Here is a 22,454-nt window from a genome sequence, read left to right as displayed (position 1 = left end):
TGCCGCTGCGGGGACGCTTGAATTGGAAGAAATGAGCGTCGCCCTCCTCTCCTCGGCCATCTGCTGTGGGATTTATCAGGGGGTTGGGAGCTAGTGTGTGTGTGGGGGGGGGGGGCACCTTCTCCAGCCACGTAGCTAAATAATCTAGCCAGGAGACAAACAGTCCCGCACTCCTTTTGGTCCCCCCCCAACCCCTTCCATCGTTGCACGCCACCGCCGTCGCTCTCAAACCTCGGTCACCTGTCACTCTAATCTCTGTAGTTGGCTGTTTTTTATTCCCCCCCCCCCCTCTGTGTGACACAGCGAGAGAGACTCGCTGGAGGATGTAGGGCAGCTGTGTGAATACATTTCCTCCCCTTCCTACACTCATTTACTGTGGCGGAGTCGGAGTGATGGAGGGTGTCGTTAAGCTGATGGGCAGATCACGCGGAAGAGGTGCGGCGGTTATGGCGGTGGCGGTGGTGGTGGGGGGGGGGGGGTGAGAGAGGCAGCGGGGGGTATTTGATTGCAGAATATCAGTGGAAGTGGAACATGATTGAGTGCTCAAATATTACAACCTCGAGAGTCTTTTTATTCCTGCTGAAGACAAAATCACTGCAGGCTTTCCCCCCTCTTCTCCCTCCCAGTAAATCTTCTTTTTTTTTTTTACTACATGCATCTGATTGAGAGAATTGCGCGCGGTCCCTTTTTTCTCCTCTGCCGCCGGAGAGCCATTTCCGCCTTATGGAGATGAATGTTTGAAAATGCAAACATTGCGCAGATCCTTTTTTCACCCCCTTTTTTTTTTGTTCAAACCAGCCTGGAATTCATCCCCCCGTGTGTATTTATACCTCTCCTGACCCCGGCTTTACCTTTGAGTAAATTTCCATTACAACAGCATAACTCGCCAAGGAATTGAATTGTCGGAGGCTCTGCAGAGATGAATAAGCGTAGAGAAATGGTTTAAACCGAGCACTCTGCTCACGCTGTCCAGAAAAAGCAGCTGAAAGATTTACAAAAAAAGTCCTCCCACAATCGAGAGACATCTACTTCCATCAGCCTCCTTCTCTCTCTCGCTCTCTCTCTTTCTCTCTCTCCCTCTCTCTCCCTCTCTCCCTCTCCCTCCCTCTCTCTCTCTCTCAGCGGCCAACTGCTTGATCACACACAGGAATTCAGCACTATTAAGATTATATCCTGAGCGAGACATTGCCATTGAAGTGGGTAACCTCACGTTCATAGCTGCATCAATGCAAATATGTGCAAGTATGTGCGATGATGGAGACCTGTAAAGATTTTCTTTGCAGTTAGGATTCCTTCTGTCTTTGCTGCAGTTTGTGTTGTGCTCTCGGGTTTGCTGCCGTCGCACCACTTGGAGTCTCAGGCCTCCTCGTGTCATTTCCTCCTCTTGTAATCTTCCATTGTTGAACATGTCAAAGGGGAGCAGGACTTCGTCATTGCATTGTTAACAGTGTAGAAGAGCCAAAAGATTCATTAGCTGCATTTCCATTACCTCTAGAATTGTGCAAAGCATAAATATCGCAATTAAAAAACTGGTCATGAAAACACCTACATTTCGAAAAACCTTTCAAATATCGCTAAAAGGTTTTGACGCTCTCATGGGATGGTTTTTCACATGTATTTATATAGAAGTACATCGCAAAAGTGTAATGGAAATTTACGCGTCACCGGACTTGACGTACGGGGTTACATGACCAGTTCACTTCAAGTGTTTTTCACTTCAAATTATTTTTGGACGGAGGAGGAAACAGAACATTTTTTTTACAAGTAATCAAAGAGAAAAATATAACAAAAAAATTCTGTCAAATTCTTGACAGTAAACAAAAGCAAACATAATCTTTGTAAAATCTCGTCGGGGACGGCATATGCGCTTCGCGCCGTTCAATAGAAACACCTGCAAATCGCAATTGTACTTTGTGGAAATTTTAGAAGTGTCGCTTTTATTTTGCGAAAAACTGTAATGGAAACGCAGCCAGCGTCAGTCGGAATGTAGACCTTGATCAGAGCATACTGGGCATGTAAAAATAGTCAAGGATTAACTAGACTTTACCGGCATGCTCAATTCCATTTCCTATTCTTATTTAGACTAAAGGTTAAGAATGACATCAGTTTTTTCCTGCTCGCCAACATGATGCTTGTTGCAGTGGCAGAAGCTGCTGAGACAGACTGACTGACAGACTGAGTTAGCGCTGCTGCTCGGCTGCGGGATGACTTTCTGCTGATCACAGGCGCTGAAGATGATAATGGATGACTCGGGTTGTGGAGCCGCCCCCTCCCCCCACCTCCGCCACCCGCCCCCACCCACTCACTCAGGCCAATTGGAGCTCTTGCTGAGGGCTCACGAACACGGAGCGGGGCAGGATTTGGGCTCTTCTTTTTTGGAGATGGAGCGAAGGCTTAAAGCCTGTGAAGTGCAACCGTCTGATCCTTCAGACTGCTGAGCGGAAAGTACCGCCGACCGCTCGGCAGTCGTGCTGGCGGTCAGTTTGTGGTAAACTGGTGTGAGCGCTGTGGCCTCGTTCCCACTGGTGGACGAATAATGTTGCTTGTTTGGTCCTTGTTTGATGCTGCACTCCACCGACACAGCACCCTTAAATTCACTACACCATACTGTGCCGTGCACTCAATCTAATTTTCACTGATTGGAGCTCTTTTGTTCTTGTCAATGTGCGCTTTAATGTTTATATGGATTCTTTTTTTTTTGATATTTGATCTATTGATCAAACACCAATCAATTTGAAATCCAAACTGAAACACTTGACCATTGACAACATGGATTTGTTTTAATCCCACAGGACTCTGAATTTCAATGCCTGTTCAAGTCTTTCCCTGTGGCAGAGGGCATCATTCATATGCATTTATTATACTAAATGAGTCAATTGATGGCCCGGCCTGCAAAAGCTAATTTTCCCCTCTTCCTCCCGTCTAATTATTCATAATGGGAAACGTTGGTGATGACTTGCGCAGAGTCTTAAGACCATCTGAGATGCTGATCTTTGCGCTCCAGGGCGTCGAATCGAACACAGCAGCAGCAGCAGCGATTCCAGACGCGCCTCGTGTCACCGTGAGAATCGCACAAGAGTCTTTAGGCAGCTTTAAAAATCTAGACGTTACAAACCCCCGAGCGATGGTTTCCTGGCTGTGGCTCTTACCCGCTGAGCTAACCCTGGATGGCGGCTAAAAATAGAGCCTTTGTGAGCAAAGCTCCAGCTCTTAGCGTACGTGCGTGTGTGCAAGTGTGTGTATGAGCGAGGGAGAGCGAGCGAGCGAGCGAGCGCATAAGCGGGGGTGGTGGTGGTGGTGGTGGTGGTGGGTTGGGGGGGGGGGTGGATGTGGTTACTCATCGGTGAATTGTCAAAAAAAGAAAAGGGGAAAATAAAACCCCGACAAAGCAAAACAGGTGGAGCAGACAAGTGTCTTTGCTCTGCAAATGTGCGCTGAAACAACAAGAAGAGCCTTGCAGGGAAAAATAAAGAGAGAATCCCTGGTGAAGTGGCCGCTCCACCCGCCTCCAGCTGAGCCCCCCTCATTGTGCTGTTGTCTTCTGTTGTCTATGGATGGGTGGGAGGGGGAGGGCTAGTGGACCGGAGCCGAGGAGAACCTGCCACAACTTGACACCAGCCGAGATCCACGCGCCGCCGCCACTGCCGAGGATCCTGCTGGTTTTACTCGGATCAATTTGAGGCTAATAGCCCTCCGCGCATGTTCGCGCTAACAATGTTCCCCTCTAATCTGTATTCATGCGACTATTCCGTTCCCCCCCCTTCCGCCGCAAAGCCGAGACCAAATCCTTGCCAATCACATTTCGCTACTTGTGGATTCTCCGACTGGGTATGAAAATGCAGTGAATAACAGCTCACTGTCTGCGGCGCCGACTGGGTGGATCTCCGCACTGCATATGTTGTTGTTAAGATTTTGCATTTGAATGTGCACCCATCTGTTGTTGTTTTTTTTTTTATCTTACTACTTGGATTCAATTAGCCACGTTGAATGTAATTCAAAGGAAACCATGAAATTTGCTTTGCAGCCGTCACACACGGTGCAACCAGGAAGAATCAAAAGATGTGTATTTTTTTTTAATGAGATGAAACCCAGCCTAAGTTGATAGCGACATAAAACAGTTATGCATTATGGACACAGTGCAATCAGAGTATGTGAAGAGTAGCAGTGTGAACAAGGGATTCTGGGTGAATTAATCCGGAGTCGTGCAGAAATGTTCAGGACTTAAAGTCCCCCCTGTTGTGCTAGAAGTTTCCCAGTGCTTAGCGCTTTGATTCCGATGTTTATCCTCAGAACGCCCAGACTAGCGAATTAAGTTATTTATTCGGAATGAGTAAGTAAAGTGTTGCATTCTAAAAGGCTTCTCGGCCGAGAGAGTAACAGCAACTGTGTGTGTGTGTGTGTGTGTGTGTGTGTGTGTGTGTGTGTGTGTGTGTGTGTGTGTGTGTGTGTGTGTGTGTGTGTGTGTGCTCGCTTGCTTGCTTGCTTTCTGGGTGCCAGAGGTCTCATTTAAACGGCCGCGGGAGATAAATAAATGTATTGGCGGGGGAGGGGTGGGGGTGGGGGGGCAAACTGCCCTTGACACTCTGCACAGTCATGTAAATAGAGGATTAGGTTGGTGCTGGATGGGGACCCCCGACCCCTCTCCCCGACCCCTCCCCTCTCCCTTTTCCATTAAGGCAGCTGGTATCTTTCAGAGGGTCTTGGCCCGGTGATTGATGTGTAATGGGTCCAAGCCTCACCTGCCCCCCCTCCCTACACCCCAGCCCCCGCCTCGATCCATTGGCCCGGCTGACAGCCAGCGCCGCTCCCCACTTAGCACTTTGTTTCCCCGGCTAGTGGCTGCACAGTCCTCTCCATTCACTCTGCGCGTTATAACTTTTTTTTTTTTGAGCCACAGTGTTTTGCCACTTCACCTCTTTCACTCTCTCTCTCTCTCTCTCTCTCTCTCGCGCTCCTGGCTTTTGTGCTCGCTGTGTCGCTCGTCCAGCGGCTCTTTTATCAGTGCGCCGCAGCGACGGCTGCTCGGAGTCCAGCAGCACAAAAATCTCTTCACCTGTTAGAGACTTACACCCGATCAGGCGATGGGTTCTCCTCTACTCACCCACGGTGGTAAATTACACATGCCATATATTGATAATAATTCCTTGGGTCTGTGCGGTGCAGACTGTTGTTTTTTTTTGGTCGTTTTAATTCCTTTTCGCTGCGAAGAAACTCGAAAAAACTCACTTTTCTAATGCTAAACAAATCAGATGGTGCAACGAAGCCTGGCATGCATCATGTCATCAACATAACAAGGCCCACTGTGTGATGTGGACTCACCGACTTGGCTGTGTGACGTCGAGCGCTGACACTCATCAGTGACTTCTCTGTCACTCTGCGTGTGAATGCAGCCCATCACGAGGTCAGCGAGCCAGAGACAGTTCCCTTTCTGCACAATTAGCCCTTTGTGATGTCACAAAACGCATTCCTTGGTCCAATCTATTTTTTTCCCACCTTTTTTCCTCGATTCAATAGATCTGTTGATTTTCAGGCGGATCATTAATGGAGTCGAGCTGCTTTGCAGCAGTGTGGGATGAAACATAAAGATGTGAGACGGGACCTTTAATCTGACCTTTAAAAGGCCTTTTACTTGACACGCAGTTTAGCTACTGTTTGGGCGCTCGGGAGAGAGAGAGAGGAAGAGGCAACACAAATAATCTACACAACAACAACACAAGTTGATGCAACTCTCTGCTGCCACCATAAGCAAATGTCATCATCTTATTCAACGTTTGGCCGGCGGCATTCAAGACGGCAAATAGGAGCGCGACGCTTCGCTAATGTGACCACCGGAGACGCTAGTGGGAGATGTTGGGAAGCCAGTCTTTGATTTGAAGCGTGTCTAGATGGTTTGTAGCGATCGAGGGAGGGATGGACGTGAGGGGATCTGGGAGGAGGAGGAGGAGGCTCGATCAGCTTTCACTTCCGTCATCGCAGAGTTTCTCGCACTTCCCAGATTCAACACTTTCGTCAGCTTGCCCCCCCCTCCACCACCCCATCCCTCCATCACGCTGGTGTGCGCGTGCTAGCGTGCTAGCGCTGGCAGCGCAGCGGTCGTCGCAGCAACTCATCATTAGGTGATTAATGGGGCTGTGACGAGGCGGCGGTTTAATCAGGCCCGTTGTTTGTGCCTGGAGCTGCTGACAGGAGCAGCTGCCCTGTCGCCCTCTCACCAGCTGTCTGTCTGTCTGTCTGTCTGTCTGTCTGTCTGTCTGTCTGCTGTGGAGAGCAGCAGCAGCGCCATCCAGCAGCACACCTCCCATCTCCTGCCCCTTATCTTCTCTGAAGCGGTGCTTCTCACCTGGTGCAGTCTCAGGAGTTTCACATTTTTCTTCTGATCACAAAGTCACAACCTGAATTTATTCCACAAAAGGCAAAGTGCTAGCCCACTTTCTATCACGTTTAGTAATGAAATGATTGAAATTACTGAATTGTTTGGGTGCCCTGCAAAATAAACCGTCAAACATTTTTTCTATAAACGTATATTTTACAATCCCTGCACACAAAGCCCTGACCCAATCGAAATCGATTTAGCCCGCGACCCACCAGTTGAGAAACACCGCTTGTTTGCCGACACGCAGTAGAACCTGCAAATCGCAATTGTACGCAGCTAGTGTTTTTTTGCAGAAGAAAATAAAAGAGGCTGAGTGTGATGAGCGGGTGCAGAGAGCGGCAGCGCTGCTGGGGCCATTTGGGCTGTTGACAGAGGCGCTCCTGGTGGCTGCCTTCCCTCTTTTCCTTCTGTTTTTTTTTTTGTTTGAGTGGACGACGTCTCCGAGCTGAAAATGGCAGCGGACAGACCACCGCGGTGGGACGAGCGTGCCCCCCCGCCCCACCGCCCTCCTCTTCCGCCTCTTCACCCGGTGGATTGCTGTGTTCTCCCCTCCAGAGCTGTCGCTTCACATTAACACACCGCTGACTGTCAGCCAGGGCAGGAGGGTGGGAGGTTGCGGGTGGGGTGGGATGTGGGGGTTCGGGGGGGGGAGCCTAGTAAGCACACACGCGCGCGCACTCAGGCGCTCGTGCACAAGGATGAGGATGAGTTTTAAAAAAAAAAAAAATCTTGCCTGCTAGGTGTGTGGAGAAGTTTTCCAGTTAAATCTTCCTCTCCACCAGACAAGCAGCGTCTTGCGCTGAAAAAGCCCCCCCGACACATTATCTCTGAGGAATTCTATTAGCCTCATCCTCGCCACAGTAATACCTTTCTCTCTCCATCTCTCTTCTTAACGCCTATTCACTTTCACTTCCCCCTCAGCTTGTCGTGTTGCGGGCGCCGTTGCGCTGCAGCTTGCGCTCCTCTCTTCCTCTCTTCCTCTCTCCTTCCTCTCTCCTCTCTTCTCAGCCTTTAATAACTCTGTTTTACCGCCTCTCTAAAGAAGTGAAGTGTGTCTGAGCAGAGAGAGCTGGAAGGTTGTTTTTTGTTGTTGTTCTTCTTTGATAAAGCCCGTTCAGCCGCTCTCGGGAATACACACACACACACACACACACACACACACACGGCTTGGCAGAGGGGGAGTGCCGACAATTACTGTGATGTTGAGAGGAGTCGGCGCAGCCACCTGATCTGGATAAACTTATCGTGTGTTCCTCGCCCGCCAGAAAGGGAAAAAAAAGATCTCAGCACAGAACAGCTCTTTGTACTCGGCGCTTAGCGATGCAGGCTCGTGCTAATCGCCGATGCTAATGTTAATTTCTTCTTCTTTTTCCCCCCGTTTCTTGTCCACAGCTCTTCTGAAACACTGGGGTTGTTGGTGTGGCCAAATTTTCCCTGGATTTGACTGGTAAATTCAGAAGACTGAAGCCCAGGCTCACAGTCTACCTTTCACGGAGGCCCAGCCGTGAGAGGACTGAGGAAGGCACGTGGCGGATCATGACGGCCGACAAAGAGAAGGAGCGGGAGAAAGAGCGGGACCGCGACAGAGACCGGGACCGGGACAAGAGGGAAGCGGGCGGCAAGTCCCGGCGGCAGGACGGCGAGCGCGGCGAGAGCGAGAGCTCGCGGCCGCGGCGCAGCTGCACGCTGGAGGGCGGCGCCAAGAACTACGCCGAGAGCGAGCACAGCGAGGACGAGGACAACGACAACGGCAGCACGGGCGCCGGCAGCGGCACGGCCGAGGAGGCCGGCAAGAAGGGCAAGAAGAAGACGCCCAAGAAGAAGTCCCGCTACGAGCGCACGGAGAACGGCGAGATCACGTCCTTCATCACGGAGGACGACGTTGTTTACAGGCCCGGAGGTAAGGACCGGACCGGACCGGACCGTCGACGCCTAAAGCATCCTAAACCGCCATCGCTAGGGATGTTAACAATTAATCCATTATCAATTAATTGTTGAACTAAATTAAATTAAATTAGTCGCAATTCATTAAGTTATTTTCATTTTTATTTTTTTATTAAATGCCGTGGTGTATACCTGCATACCTAGAGCAAGTTACTTCCCCCCCCCCAAAAAAGTTGAAATGTGACCCATTAGAAGTCAACTTAAAGTCAGAGGAGAAATGTTCAGGCTGTTTTTACTGTTCTCTAATGTAAGAACCATCCTCCTGATTGGTACTCAATACCAATCTAAAACTGTATTTCGCACAGCATACATACATACATACATACATACATACATACATACATACATACATACATACATACATAAGAAAACACAGCGCTCCCCTCTGCCCTTATAGCCATCACCTTCATTTGGCGAGTAGCGTCTCTCCAGCAGCACATTTACCACTTCAGGCGAAAGGTCTGATGTATCATATAATCAATTCCCGGCCGAAAACACTCTGGGCTTTGTCTCGGGTTAAGTCAATAAAGCAAAGTGGTGCTTCGCCCCGGTCATGTGATAGTGGCTGCAGCTGTGATTGGAGGAGTGTAATGTTTCCAAAATGAAACCTTTTGATGCCGTTGGCAGTTGGAAGGGCCAGCCTGTGAAGACATTTACAATAATTGCTTTTCTCTTGTGTGTGAATGATAAATATTTCAACATTTATATTTGTGTGAAATGTGCAAACACTTAAGCGACGGCCACTTTGTGATGCAGCCGTGGCCCAGAGTTTCAGCAGCTGGGGGAGATCAAGGAGGGCGTCAGAAAAACAGGGGTTAACATTATGTTGGACATGTCTCGACATTAGATGCTGCTGCTGCTGCTGGTGCTGCTGCTGCGGCTTCTCAGCCTTTCACACTTTTGCCACTCTAGACACTAGACTAGACCCAGACTAGAGCTTTGACTTTTAATTACTGAGTAAAAACCCTCCATAAACTCTCAAATGACTGCATGACAGTTGTGCTAAGATTTGTACGTGTGTATATCAGATCCAGCAGAAACACCGTCATGACTGCACGGCTGCAGCAGGTGGCTGTGTTTACTGATAGACAGTTGGACATATTCTTCACAGCACAGCGACAGTGCAGCCCTGTAAAACACCTTCACACATCCTCCCACACACACACACACACACACACACACACACACACCTCAGGTTCTTTCCGTTTTTTTTAAGAGGACATAACCACACGCTCACTTCTCCTCCTCTCTGTCTCTCTCTCTCTGTCTCTCTCGCTCGCTCGCTCTGCTTTGTTGGCTGTCTTCTTTTTAACAGCAGGATGTTTTTATCAAGGCGCCCGAGTCTCTCCTCCTGTTGTGTGTGTGTGTGTCCCCCTCCCCCAAACACCCGTCTCTGTCTCTCTTTAACGCGGCAGCTGAAGCGCGTGTGAAGGAGGCTCGTCGTTAATTATGTTTTCCATCCGTCTTCCGTCTTCATTTGTGTCAACGGTCACGACTCCGTCGAGAAACAACAGCCTGCGCCCTTCGCGCAAGCGCGTGTGTGTTTGCTGCCTTGCAACTAAATCACAGCCACCGTCATGTCCTCTCTCTCTCTCTCTCTCTCTCATCTGTCTTGCAAAAAGCCTGCAAAAAGGTCAAGCAGAGGTGGTGAGATCCTCAGGAACATGAACCTTCTCCTTGATGCCGTGTTGTTTTTCCTGTGACGGCCGACTTCAATAGCAAACCCCACCACCACCGTTTTTTTCCTTTCTGCTCAGCATTTCATGTTTAATAGAGAGAGGGAGAGAGAGAGAGCGCTTTGTCTCACAGTCATCCAGGCGGAGAGGGGGAGGGCGGAGGGGGAAAAGAATTGGAAGCAGTCAGTCACGTCAATGAAACATTCAGAAGGCACATAAACAAAGTCCCCTCCGTCTCAGTGGATTAGCCCCACGTCGCATATTTCAGATGTGCACATTTGAGCGAACACCTCCACCGGCAGCGAGCTGCCTCCGACCAGCTTTATGTTTCCTTCCTTCTCCTTCAATTAGTCTGACATGTTTCGAGTTGCGCCCCCCCACCTGGTGTCACACCATTACCCCCCACCATCACCACCGCCGCCTCCTCCTCCTCGGATTGGCTGCTCAGCTGGCGGGTTGAGATGGGCCCCGGCGACGCTACACTAGTTTGTAATTTACCTCCTATTGTCAACAAGGAAGAGCCGCCACCTCGGCAACACAGCTCCTGCTGTCTCCGCCGCTCATTGTTCAAGTGATAAGCTTTGTCAGTGTGTGTGTGTGTGTGTGTGTGTGTGTGTGTGTGTGTGTGTGTGTGTGTGTGTGTGTGTGTGTGTGTGTGTGTGTGTCTCCCTCTCTCTCTCCCTGTCTATCTCCCTCTCCCTCCACGTACTATTTGGTCACTGGTAGCAGCTTCTCGCAATCAGATTGGATGTACGCAGCTTAGGCAGGCACAAAGCCTGCCGTGGATTATGCTTTACTAAATGTTAAATCCCTTTATAGCCGTCTAGTGACACACAATATGTAAAACTGACCACCCTCCGAGAGGGATTTGCACCGCCCCTGACGCTTCGGGGGGGAGGAGCGAGGGGTGGGGGGGTGGGGGTGGAGGCGGTGCTTAAGAAGGAAACTGCAGAGCCAAACGCTTTTTATTTGAGCTGTAAAATGGAAAAAAAAAGAAAAAGAAGTCCCACACAGAGCCCAGAACACGGTGCTGTCACCGCCGCGTAGCAGGTAGGATCGTTTTAGAGAGGCGTCTCAGCCCCCCTGTCCCCGTCCCCGTCCCTTGACGACAGCTTCAGTCAGCTCAGTGCATATTGATTAGATGGGGAAGGATGGATGGATGGATGGAGAGGTCCAGAGGCCCAGTAGGTGGGCCTGCAGCTAAATCCAGCCCCGGTGATGATACTCCAGAGCTGAGTAGGGGTGTGTGTGTGTGTGGTTGGCCGATGGGATGAAGAGCAGACATTCCAAATCGATTGCTGCTCCCTCTGCCTTCCCCTGGCCGAGCCACTCCCCCCCAACACCCTCCCAACCCCACAATAAAGCCCTGCTCTCCAGGGACTCTACCCACTGCCACAGGAGGATCAATAAGAGGACCTCCACCCCTCTTTCAACCCCACCCAGCTGCAACACGCACGCAGCACCAGCGACGGTGTGCTGTTTCAGTGCACATTAACAGCCGTGCATATTTTAGATGAATGTATACGAGCTCTCGAAGGAGGGGGAAAAAGAAAAAGCAGCCAGTGACTGTGAGGAGGCGTTTGAGGCTGTGAAGGAGCCCCGAGGGTCGGCGGAGCTGTCAGCCCGGACAGCTGGCACTTCTGCTCGCAGTCGCCACAGAAACCTTGGGGAGTGCGCGAGTGCGCGCGAGTCTGTGTGTAAGGCTCTCTATCGCTCCGCGTGTCGTGTGTGCATATAAAAGGGCTTTTTTTCATACGCACGCGACATCCCCCGCTAAACTCGACTCGACTCCCAGCGGCGGCGGCGGGCGGCCGAGTGCAGATGGGATTTGCATTTCTATAACACGAGGGCCGGCGGGTTGAAAGGCAGCGCTGAACCAGTGACTCACCTGGTTAAGTCTCCTTGATAGTTAAACGCAGCGGCTGATTGGAGTTGTGAGGCGGCGGCTTGAGGATATATACGCTGATCTTATGGTCTTTTATCCTTCACAATTTGCAAAATAGGCACTTTTTTTCAGTGGTTACTGGGAAAAGGGACTTTATCCGGAGGTAGAGTGGGATTCTTTTTGAATTAGCCAAGACCTGCAGGAACACAAAGACTGGGGTTTTCACATCCATTCATCTTGACAATTCCCTGTCTGAAGGGGTTGAGGAAGGATTGTGCTCAACAGGTTCATTTTCCCTTTTAAGCTTTTTTATATTTAAAATCATTTTGAGTGATTTATGATGAAAAGCTAAGTGCGTGCACCTGTGTCAGAAGAAGACTATGTGATGATGTCATTTCCTGGACGAGCATCCACACTGAGGAAGACAAAATGCGATTCCAGATGCCTGTCAGTGAGATCTTTATTACAGATGTCTCCAGATGGACGCTTGAGGATTGCTTGACGTTTTTCTATTTTTCTTTGATGGAATTATCTGGGCCTTGCACCTCTTTAATATTTTTATTTGAGAGTGCGGGTTTCTATTGTTTTACGTCACCTTTTAAACATGCATTTTTCTACTTGTTCCGGGTGTAGAGGCTGATTTTTGTGCTGTTGACATCCATCTCACGTCCCCACCGCCGCTCAACCTGGCCGTCAGTCACTGTGCGTTTTCAGCAAAGCCAGCGTGAGCAACAAGCCCCTCGGACGTCGTCTTGTATTGAAACTTTGCAGCGTGAACGTGTAGGATGTCGCTGTCGGAACACTTCACCCTCCCCCACCCCTTTTTTTTTTTTTTTTTTTTTTTTTTTTAAAGCACTCACCGTTTTTCCCATCTCGCCCCACGCCAGGGAGACTCTGGGAAAAGGGCTTTTCAGTGAAATCCAACCACCTGCCGACTGCTAAATGAGAAAGCGTGGGCTGGCCGAGAGGGAAAGGAGGAGGTGGGGGAGGGGAGGGAGGGTGTCTGGTGTTGTCAAAGAGCCTCTGTTCTCCCCCGAGGAGCTCAGTCAGCTGTGGGCCGGCCCTATTGTGGCGAGAGCCGATGGTATCGCTTGCCAGGTATTTCCCACCGCTTTCCCAGCCAGAGGGAAGGGAGATCCACCCGGCCTGTGGACCTGGTGGGGGGGTCTGCACCCCTCCCATAGCCGCCCTACTGGGGACCTGGGCCCGGCAGGAAGTGGCACGGGGAGGCCTCGGTTCTGGGTCGACCCGGCCTGCAGACACAGGTGGAGCAGTAACGCTGCTGCTGCTGCTGCTCCCGCCAGTTCATTATTGCATTCCTGGTGCTCTTTAATTTGAGGATCAGTGCACTCAGAGTGGGTGGGGGAGGGGAGTTGAGGGGAGTTCTTTTCCATAAGCATGTGCGGCTCTGCTGCATTGTGGGTGGGTCCATGTGCGCTGCAACTCTGTCCTCGGTGGCACCTGTGACCTCCAGTCCTCAGTGAAACACTCTTTAATAATAATAATGATAATGGTAATAATAATAATAATAATAATAATAATAATAATAATAATAATAACAACAATAACAATTAGGGATGTCAAACGATCAATTTTAATGTTAGCTGCGATTAATCACGGTTTTAATTGCATGTGTAAAATGCTGTTCTATTTTGCATTTCAAGGCAGTTTTAACCCTATAATGTAAAGTATTTCTCACCAGAAAGCCGAGGCGCACGCCGCTTTGCGTCTGGTCTGACTGACACCATTGGTTAACAAGGGCAGCAGAAAGGAAGTGGGCTCTATTCTGCTGCGCTTCTGCTTCCAGTGTGAATCAGGCCTAACGTTTGAAATGCGATTTAAAAAAAAAAACAAAAACACATTATGGACTTTATTGAACTAATCGCAATTAATGCGTTACAGCTAAAAGGCATAACAATAATAATAATAATAATAATAATAACAACAACAATAGTAATATGGCCGTGTGTGTTAAATGCACTCGTCGTTTTTTCCTCTTTGTTTGGCCAATTTCACGGGTCTGTGCCCGCCGCCGCCCCAAACTGCTGTTTACAAAACAGGAGTGCGCATGGCAGTGTTTACAGTGGGACCTTTTCCCTCTGTGGTTGGCAGCCAATTTAAAAAAAAAAAGACAAACCGATGATAAAAAAAAAAAAATCTCCCTCCTCCGTCCCTCCCCGCCTGCTCCTTCCCTCCCTCACAATTGCTGCAGCAAATGAAAGGCAGTCTGGAAGTGGGACATGACTCCGCCTCTGGTTTGGGGGGAGCTAGGTGTGTTTTAGATTAGACATGCTTGGCAGCCGAGTGGAGTGGAGTGAAGGGGGGGAGGGAGTGAACAATGGGCTGCCGCAGCTGAGGAAGTGTGTCTCTGAGGTTGAGGTAATAACAATGACAACGAGTCCATCACTTCACTTCACTTCAGCAGCGACGAGGCCGCTTCCAGATCAGGTTTCAGCCGGATTCCTGCCGCTTCACGTTTCCGTGCGTCGGGACTTCTGGACTTTTTCACTCCCGGCTGGAGTTCACCTGAGCGAGAGAGCGAGAGAAGCCGACGAGGGGTTTGCCTTGACGGTGGAACACTGCGTCCACGCAAATGGAACCAACATCAACCCTTAAAAAAAAAAAAAAAAAAAAAAAAGAAACAAGCAGGCACACTTGCCCCGCCGTGGCCACCCACCCCCCCACAGACCCTCCCCCTCTCCACTTGAGCGCGCAGACCCACTTTTCAAACGCACAAAATGGTCGGAATGTTTAACAACCCCGGAGGAACCATGTGACCCGCCTCGACCAGTCCCCGCTTCCTACACCCCATCCCCCACTCTTCCAGTCTGGCAGCGTTGAGTTCAGCTCAGTTTTAACTTTCACAATCCGCCGAGATTCCCGGCGTGTCGTCGCTCTCGGAGAAATGCCCCCAGAGGCGGCAGGCTTTTTCTTTTTTTTTTCTGTGCCAGGACCCGGCATGAATTTAAAATGTGCTTTTGACGTTGGAAGAATAGACTAGCCGGCTGTCTGTGAATGATTAAACCAGACCCCCACCACCACCATCCTCTCCCTCCAACTCTCTTTTTTATTTCACTCTAGCTGTGTGTTCTTCCTGCCTGTTGATGCGCCGCGAGGAGCCTAATAACAAATAAAGGACTAAGTCAATGCGGCTGCTGAGGTGAAGGGACGCCGAGCCCCCCGCCCCTCCCCGATTGACTCCTTCCAAAACGTGTCATCTCATCCAGATTAGTCTCTTTTGTTCTCCGCACCCTCCCCCCACTGCCCGCCTCCACCCAGCCCCTCCCCCCTCCTTCTGTGTCTTTCAGCGCTGTGTTGCTCACACGTCGCACAACAGCGCTGATGGATATTTCCACTCATGTCATCTTTGTAAATGACCTCCAGTGACGGAGGAAGAGGAGGAGGGGAGGGAATAGCAGAGGGCAGCACTGAGAGCAATATTATGTATGTAATGCGTCTCCCCCCACCACCCTTCCCCTCCCACCCTTTTAGAACAGCTCATTCAGCCCCCAGCAGATAACGAGCCCACCCCGGGGTTACACAAACAAAAGAGCCGCACCAAAAAAAAAAAAAAATAGAAGCGAAGAGCCATGATGTCACAGGCACACTTCCAGCCCCCCACACAATCGGTATCTTGGGTGTCAGGGCTGCTTAATGTCATTGCGCTGGCTAAGATAAAGCACCAGCAGATCGATGGCCACGCTGACACGGGCAAATAAATAGGAGACGGCGGCTCTGCCAGTCACGCTGGAGAACATGTCAGTGTGTCAGAGCCGTGTCTCTCCACGGACCGAGGTTGAAATGTGATGTGGCGTTAAAAGCAAAAATCTGCTTTCAAGCTTATTGTACGACGTCGCCTCCCTTCTCACGGCCCCGCGAACTTGCTAACTCTTGCACTCGATGGCAGCAGCCAGGTAGAAGGTGACGTCTTGATCTGTGGTCTTGTTTTTCACTCTGGCAGATAACAGCAGCTCTTAATGGACTTTGCGAGTTGACTCCGCCAGAGAGATGTGTCGCAGGCAAACCCCCAGACTCCAGGATGGCGGCCCATTCATTTCAATGAAGTTGCTCACCCAGCGCATATGCCAAAGAAGTTTTAGACTTCCGCATTAATGGGCCCATAGAGCATGTGCAGTAGTGACACTTCCCATCATGCCTCTGTAACTCACATGATCTATTTAGCCAATCAGAATCTATGGGAAAAATGCTTTTTGGGCCCGTGGAATTTTTTTGCTGCAGTACCTCGAGTGGCCACCGGGAAAGATCGGCACGCTGCCATATTGACAGTCCAGTATCCAGTTCTTGTAATACATCCATGGTCGCAGGGTTGTTTTGATGTTTGCAAGAAAGAAAAAGATGGACAACGATCCACAAGCGCTAATAGTGGCAGCAGCAGGTTGTTTCTGGAAACTCCTGCCTTCGCCTCAGCGCTAACAATGAAGCGCTACCTCCTTCTCCCCCTCCTCCTCCTTCCCCTCCTCCTCTTTCAAAGCAGCGGCCGTGTGCCTTTGTCCCTCGCAGCCAAACTGTTTTTGTTACGGCAGTGAGGGTTCACGACCCGGCCATACCTCCAGTCACATGCCATTAAAAAACACAGCAGTCCTCAGCCGCCTCCCCGTTCTCACTCTTGAATGGAAAGTTTACGCAACTTGGCGACGTGTTTTTCAAAAGTAACTATTAGCGAAATCGTCTGGCGAGAGCCACAAAACTGAGTTGACGTGTGGTTGCAACGAGAGTGTGTTAAGCTAACACGCCAAGCAGATAGTTTCCTAGGCCTTGGAAGACTGTTGGCCAAACTGTACAACAGCTGCTAGCTGTTAGCTGTTGTGCTAGCGGCGGTGTTTCACTGATCATCCAGCCAAAGCCAGATGGGAGTGAAAGTAAAGATTCGCCGTCCGCTGGATAAAAAAAAAACAATCCTCTGCGCTGTTTTCATGTTCTCCCAACACGAGAACACGGTGAAGTTCTGATAAAACAAAAAAAAAAGGAGCCTTTGTTTTTAACTCGCAGTGTTTTCTTCCTCCCCTTCCTGCTTCTCCTTTTTTCTCCGCAGCATTTCGCGCCTCGCTCTCTCTCATACCTCCCACATCCTCGTCTGTCAAGGAATTCCGAGTGGTTAGAGGCTCCGTGGAAAATGATGTCTGATCGAAAACGTAGTCTATTGGATTTTGGCAGGAGAGGGATGAGCGAGATTTCGAGGGTTGAGTTTGAATCCTAGCTGGTCGGTGCAGCAGCAGCAGCAGCCGCCGCCACGTGGGGCTCGGGGTTTGCAGTGATGAGATAAAAACGTCGTCTCTGGGTGGCGTCAGAACGGGGTTAGCGCCAGCGCTGCTCACTGGTGTATAAATGGAGTGGAACAATAACATAATTCCCCCCGGGCGTAATGTTTGCTTTGGAAAGGCAACCTTGTAGCGTTCCAAAAGTCCTTAATCCTATTACTCGCATTCCAATTGAATTTGACTCAAGGAGAAAAATGTCTTTTTACAGCAGAGGTAACGCCATGTGCAATAATACACTGCCGACTCCGGTGGCACTAAGAGTGTGAACATCCTCTTCTTATTCATCTTTTTTAACCTGTTTTTCTCTTCTCTTTTCATCCCACTTGCAGATTGTGTGTACATTGAAAGTCGGCGGCCCAACACTCCCTACTTCATTTGTAGCATTCAGGACTTCAAACTGGTGAGTACCTTTTTTTCCCCCTACTTCCTGCCACGCTGCCGACAGCTCTGTTTTTTGGGGTTTCTTTTATGGGGTCTGTGGCATGCATGTGCCTAGTTGTGCGGATTTTCTTGGAGCCCCAATTGGTATTGAAGGAGAATTTCATATAAACCACGGCAAAACGCAACTTTATACGCAGTTTATGTTTTGCGGCCTGTTCTTCGAGCTTCACGGAAAAATAAAACTCCCAGCGAGACTTGGCCTCGGTTATTAACGCCCTTTCGCAGTCCAGCGGCTGTGCAGTAATGCTCGTTATTGGGGGGGGGGGAGAGAGAGAGAGAGCGAGCAATGTTCTTAATTGTTTTAAGGGGGTATCCCCCCTCCAGCCTTCAATAGTATTTAATTTTATTGTTTGCAGCAGTCTTTTCTGGCCTAATGGTCTTTTTCTTTTGCTAAAATAAAGAGAGGGAAGTGTTTTTTTTTTTTTACTTTGCTTCCCTCCAATGTGTCAACCTGCATCACACAGAGACCATCCCATCTTAGCCTCTGGTCCCAGGACTATATTGCTGCTGTCCCTCCAGTTTGCGCAGAGTTTGGAGAAAACCTTTCCTTCCTCTGCTCCCGCAACCTGCAGCAACCCTACAGCAGGTGTTGAAACTGTCTGGCTTCGTGATCTTTGGCTTATTGGAAGGCTGGAAAAAGCAACTGTGGGAGTTCACAATTGCAACCAGCTTCTTTTTTTTTCATTTCCTCTCCTTTTGCTTTGAAAATGCACCCTAATGTACTGGGTGCCTCCATGTATGTGTGTCTTGTCTATTTGTAACTTTTTGTAGTTGCCCCCCACCCAAAAGAAAAGGGGAGACCCTTGGTCTCAATTAGTTTTTTAACCTGTATAAATAAATAAAGGTCAATCACCGAATTAACTGCTAATTTATCAGTGCACTTCAGTTCATTTTGCCCACAACTGGACACCAGGAATGCAACACACACACAGAATTCCAAATATTTGCCGAGGGCTGGGTTGCGTCTGTTATTTTTAGAAATTTACCGCATGATTCGCAAGCGCTGCTTTACAGCCGAGGAAGTTTCCAGTCAGACTTGGACGGCGATCCCACCAGCAGCAGCCTCACGCAGAGGGGAAGCGGCACACGTTGCCACTTCCCTCGCAGCGTGCCGAGATTGGAAAAAAAAATGTAAACAGCGGATGTTCGCCGTCAAATAGCCTGTAACCCCTCGGCGCTGCCTTTGTTCCAACAGACTGGTTGCCTGAGCTCAGCGAGGGCCATGGGGGGGAGGGGACGGGGTTATAGTAATGGCTGCCAACAGCCGGGGTGATGATTGGAGGTCAGATCGGGAGGCCACACACACACACCACTTTTTTGGTAAGGTGGGCTAGTGTGTGTGTGTGTGTGTGTGTGTGTGTGTGTGTGTGTGTGTGTGTGTGTGTGTGTGTGTGTGTGTGTATGTGTGTGTGTGTGTGTGTGTGTGTGTGTGTGTGCACAGAGGGCAGTTGTTTTTGTGCAGCAGAGGATTTGAGGTGAGCTGCAGGCCTCACACAGGGAAGGACGGCCAGGCCCCGCGGCAGCAGGCCTCTAATCCGATTGCTGTCGGAGAGTGCTGAGGATAGCAGGAACCTCCACCACCCTTCCTCCCTCCTACCCCACCAGCAACACACATCCACAGACGCACTTAATAAAAAGACACAGGGAGGGGAAAAGCCTGGTACCTGCTCCTTGATGAGGAGCGCCAGAAGAGGTCGGGGGGGCAGGCAGACGGAGGTAATTGTCCAGGGAGGGGGAGAAAAATCCCGCTTCCATTAGCTGACCCCCGTCTCCCCCCACCACTCCCACCCCCTCCCTCCCTCACCTCAGCTGCCCAGCCCCGCCCCCTGAGTCCGGCTGTAATTAATAAATAGCCGTCTGCATTGCACGCCTGTGTGTATTTAAGCGCACTCCAGCCTCGTCATCCTGCCGCCGCACCTTGACAAACAACAACAGGCCCCTTCCACCGCGACCCACAAATAACAGAGGCATCGTTCCCTCCTCCTCCTCCTCCTCCTTTTCTTCTTCCTCCTCCTCACCACCCTCTTTCTTCTCACTGCCTCGCCACAAAATGTATCATCTCCACTCTCCTAAAGTAGCACATCTTCGCGGGTGGGGAGGTGGTGGTGGTGGGGAGGTTGTAATGACGCTCACGTCGTTTGGAAGTGCCGGTGAGCTGGCCGCCCTCAAATCCACCCTGTCATCCCCAGCGCAGCTCTCCAAACTGGGGCACGGAGTGGCCACAGCCTCTGGGGGGCGATGGAATGTCCAGACTCCTTGTGTGAGACCCCAGCATGTCACATGTCCCACTCACAGTGTGTAAGCATGGTGTGTTGATGCCATGCAATGTGTAAAAACTAAAAATACTTTGAACAATGTTATTAAGACTTTGGACGTGCAGCTGGCCTTTATTATTAAAAAAAGCATTTTGAATGTGAGAAGCAGCTAGAGAATCACTGGACGTGCCCATTAGTCACCAGCACATCACTCTTTGCATATAATAACCTTTTTAGCATCTCTTTATATCCTTTCTTTATTACTGCATTCCCTTTTAATGGGAAACTGAATGCCTCATCCGCCTGAAGTGCCAACAGAGCAAAGCATTATGGGACGCCCATCGTTGGAGGTCATCACACGCGTCTTTCGAAACATTTTTTGACACCGGCGCACCGTGACATTGGATCGATATGCTCGTATTTTCTTTCTCCGGTGCTGCTGGAGACGCAGTGGCTCCGTCGTTTGAGTCTGGTGCTGCCGGCTCGTTGGCGTTATTTCCTGTCTTCTCTTCTCTCACTGGGCCTCCGTCTCCAGCCTCCTCCGCCGCTTCTCCCTCGCTGCTCCGCTTATCGATCAACCCCTCCCTCGGCTTGTCTCCGTGTGTGTGTGTGTGTGTGTGTGTGTGTGTGTGTGTGTGTGTGTGTGTGTGTGTGTGTGTGTGTGTGTGTGTGTGTGTGTGTGTGTGTGTGTGTGTGTGTGTGTGTCGGTGGAAGGGTCTCCGACACTGCAGCACAGGGGGAGGAAATTTCATTGGTCCTGAACCAAACAACCTCATCAGTATTGGGCCTCTCACACCCGTCTCAACCTCCCCCTCCCTCCCCGTCGCTCTGCAGGCTGTAGCAGTCACACTCGTGTACTTTATCTAATGACCTGTGAATCCAATTAGCCGTGTCTAGAAATCCTGAATGCAGCCATCAATCTGCGCGGCGCAGCGAGGAGAGGAGCTGGGATTGAAGGCTGCCGCTCTGCGTCTTCATAACTGTCTTTGTGTCACTGCGATTCCAAGGCGAGCGTCGTTTTTTTTTTTTTTTTCCCGTCACGCAGTCAGTAATAATAAGTCAGTAGTAATAATAACACCCCCCTCCAAAAAAAAAGGAAAAAAATCCATTCTGCAGCATTATTGAGGTCATTTGGAGTGGGAGGCCAATCATTTCTCCTAGTTTGTTTACTCAGAGAGTGGCGGCCGCGCTGCCCCTCGCTAACCTCGGAGCGGCGCATCGATCCGGCCGTATAGATTTCAGCCGCACCGCCGGCCTCCTCCTCCTCACCTCCTCCTCTTCCTCCTCCTAAAATGTCTGCCCAGATACTGAGGTGACCAGTAGGAGGCCATTTTAACTGCTGTGTGTGTGTGTGTGTGTGTGTATGTGTGTGTGTGTGTGTGTGTGTGTGTGTGTGTGTGTGTGTGTGTGTGTGTGTGCGCGAGCAAAGTGGAGCACGGAGGCCGATGCCAGGATGTCGTTGTCACATGATCTGAAAATGTAGTAAAAAGCCAAGTGTGTGTGTTGGGCAGGTTTCTGCGCCGATGTATCCCCCCCCCCCCCACCCCCAGGGGATTTAGCTCTCTGCTTTGTTTACAGCGTGATGGACATGAAGCATTGACGTTGTTGCTTTGTCTTTTGAAATTACAGGGGGGAAAACAAAGATTGAAGAGATGCAGATAATTAAACAAAAGCCAGAAATAAACAGCGATGGAAGCAAACTGTGCAGCTCTCCTTTTTAAATGTTTTAATCAGATTAAAAGGGAAACAGAAAAAAAAAAAATGAAATATGCAAACAGTTTTGACACGACAGCTCTATAACACCATATAAAACCAATCCGTGTTTGAAACGGTGTCGGATGAAGTCAATGAAAACGTATCGAGTCCTGCTCTCTCTTTTGCCTTCACTGGAAAGCAGCAGATTAAACGTTGTTAATGGTATAAAATAGCTTCCGTCTGAAAGTGATGAGCTGGCTTGTGCTGAGACGGCCGCTGCGATGCTCTGCCGCCGTGTTGCTTTAGTTTTTTTTTTATTTTTCCCTCCGCAGGGTTTTTTCACCTGCTGCCGCGACCTTGCCGCTGTGTTTACCATCTATATTTGATGAGGCTAATGCTGCTGCATGTCTGCTGCCTGCCTGCCTGCCAGTCAGTCGACGCGCCTACATTTGCGTATATGCGCGTCGCCATTTTTATGATCCTTTAAATAGAAAACACACACACACACACACACACACACATATGTAGATGTTTATGCGCCCTGCACGCAGACCTGCCGGGGTTCTCCTGATGTTTGAGAGGAGGAGGAGGAGGAGAATAAAAGGAGCGGCTGTATTGACCCCTCTACCTCCCTCCCCTCACCCCCGCCACCACCTCGATTGTCTCCCCCGGCTCCATTCTCTGGCCTCCCCCCTCACTCTCTCACTCTCGCCACCTCAATCCCCTTTCATCCCCACTCCTCTTTATCTGCTGTCACTCACCTCCCTCCTCCCAGGCCATGTTCTCGTCATTGTGTCCGTGTCCTAGGTGCTCATTTACGCCCTCGCCAACCCCCACCCTCACCCCCACCTCTCCCTCCCTCTGCTTGTATCTAACCTCATTTGCTGTTATTGGCCAAGTCAGCTG

General features: G+C 50.1%; 1 protein-coding gene across 1 annotated transcript in view; it reads left to right on the top strand.

Moving 5' to 3' along the window:
• Positions 1-22,454, top strand: part of rerea (arginine-glutamic acid dipeptide (RE) repeats a) — a 95,462-nt gene that overhangs the window by 13,913 nt on the left and 59,095 nt on the right. The window contains exons 2-3 of the mRNA XM_076042519.1: positions 7,766-8,273; positions 17,487-17,557. Coding sequence (XP_075898634.1) covers positions 7,910-8,273; positions 17,487-17,557 — 435 coding nt within the window. The 5' untranslated portion in view covers positions 7,766-7,909. The remainder of the gene's footprint in view (positions 1-7,765; positions 8,274-17,486; positions 17,558-22,454) is intronic.

Source organism: Nelusetta ayraudi, unplaced genomic scaffold (genome assembly GCF_046127955.1).
Source record: "Nelusetta ayraudi isolate G7.1 ecotype Tasmania unplaced genomic scaffold, CSIRO-AGI_Nayr_v1 ptg000070l, whole genome shotgun sequence".
Taxonomy (NCBI): domain Eukaryota; kingdom Metazoa; phylum Chordata; class Actinopteri; order Tetraodontiformes; family Monacanthidae; genus Nelusetta; species Nelusetta ayraudi.
The sequence above is the reverse complement of the archived record's forward strand: the minus strand, read 5'-3'. Positions and strand labels throughout refer to the sequence as shown.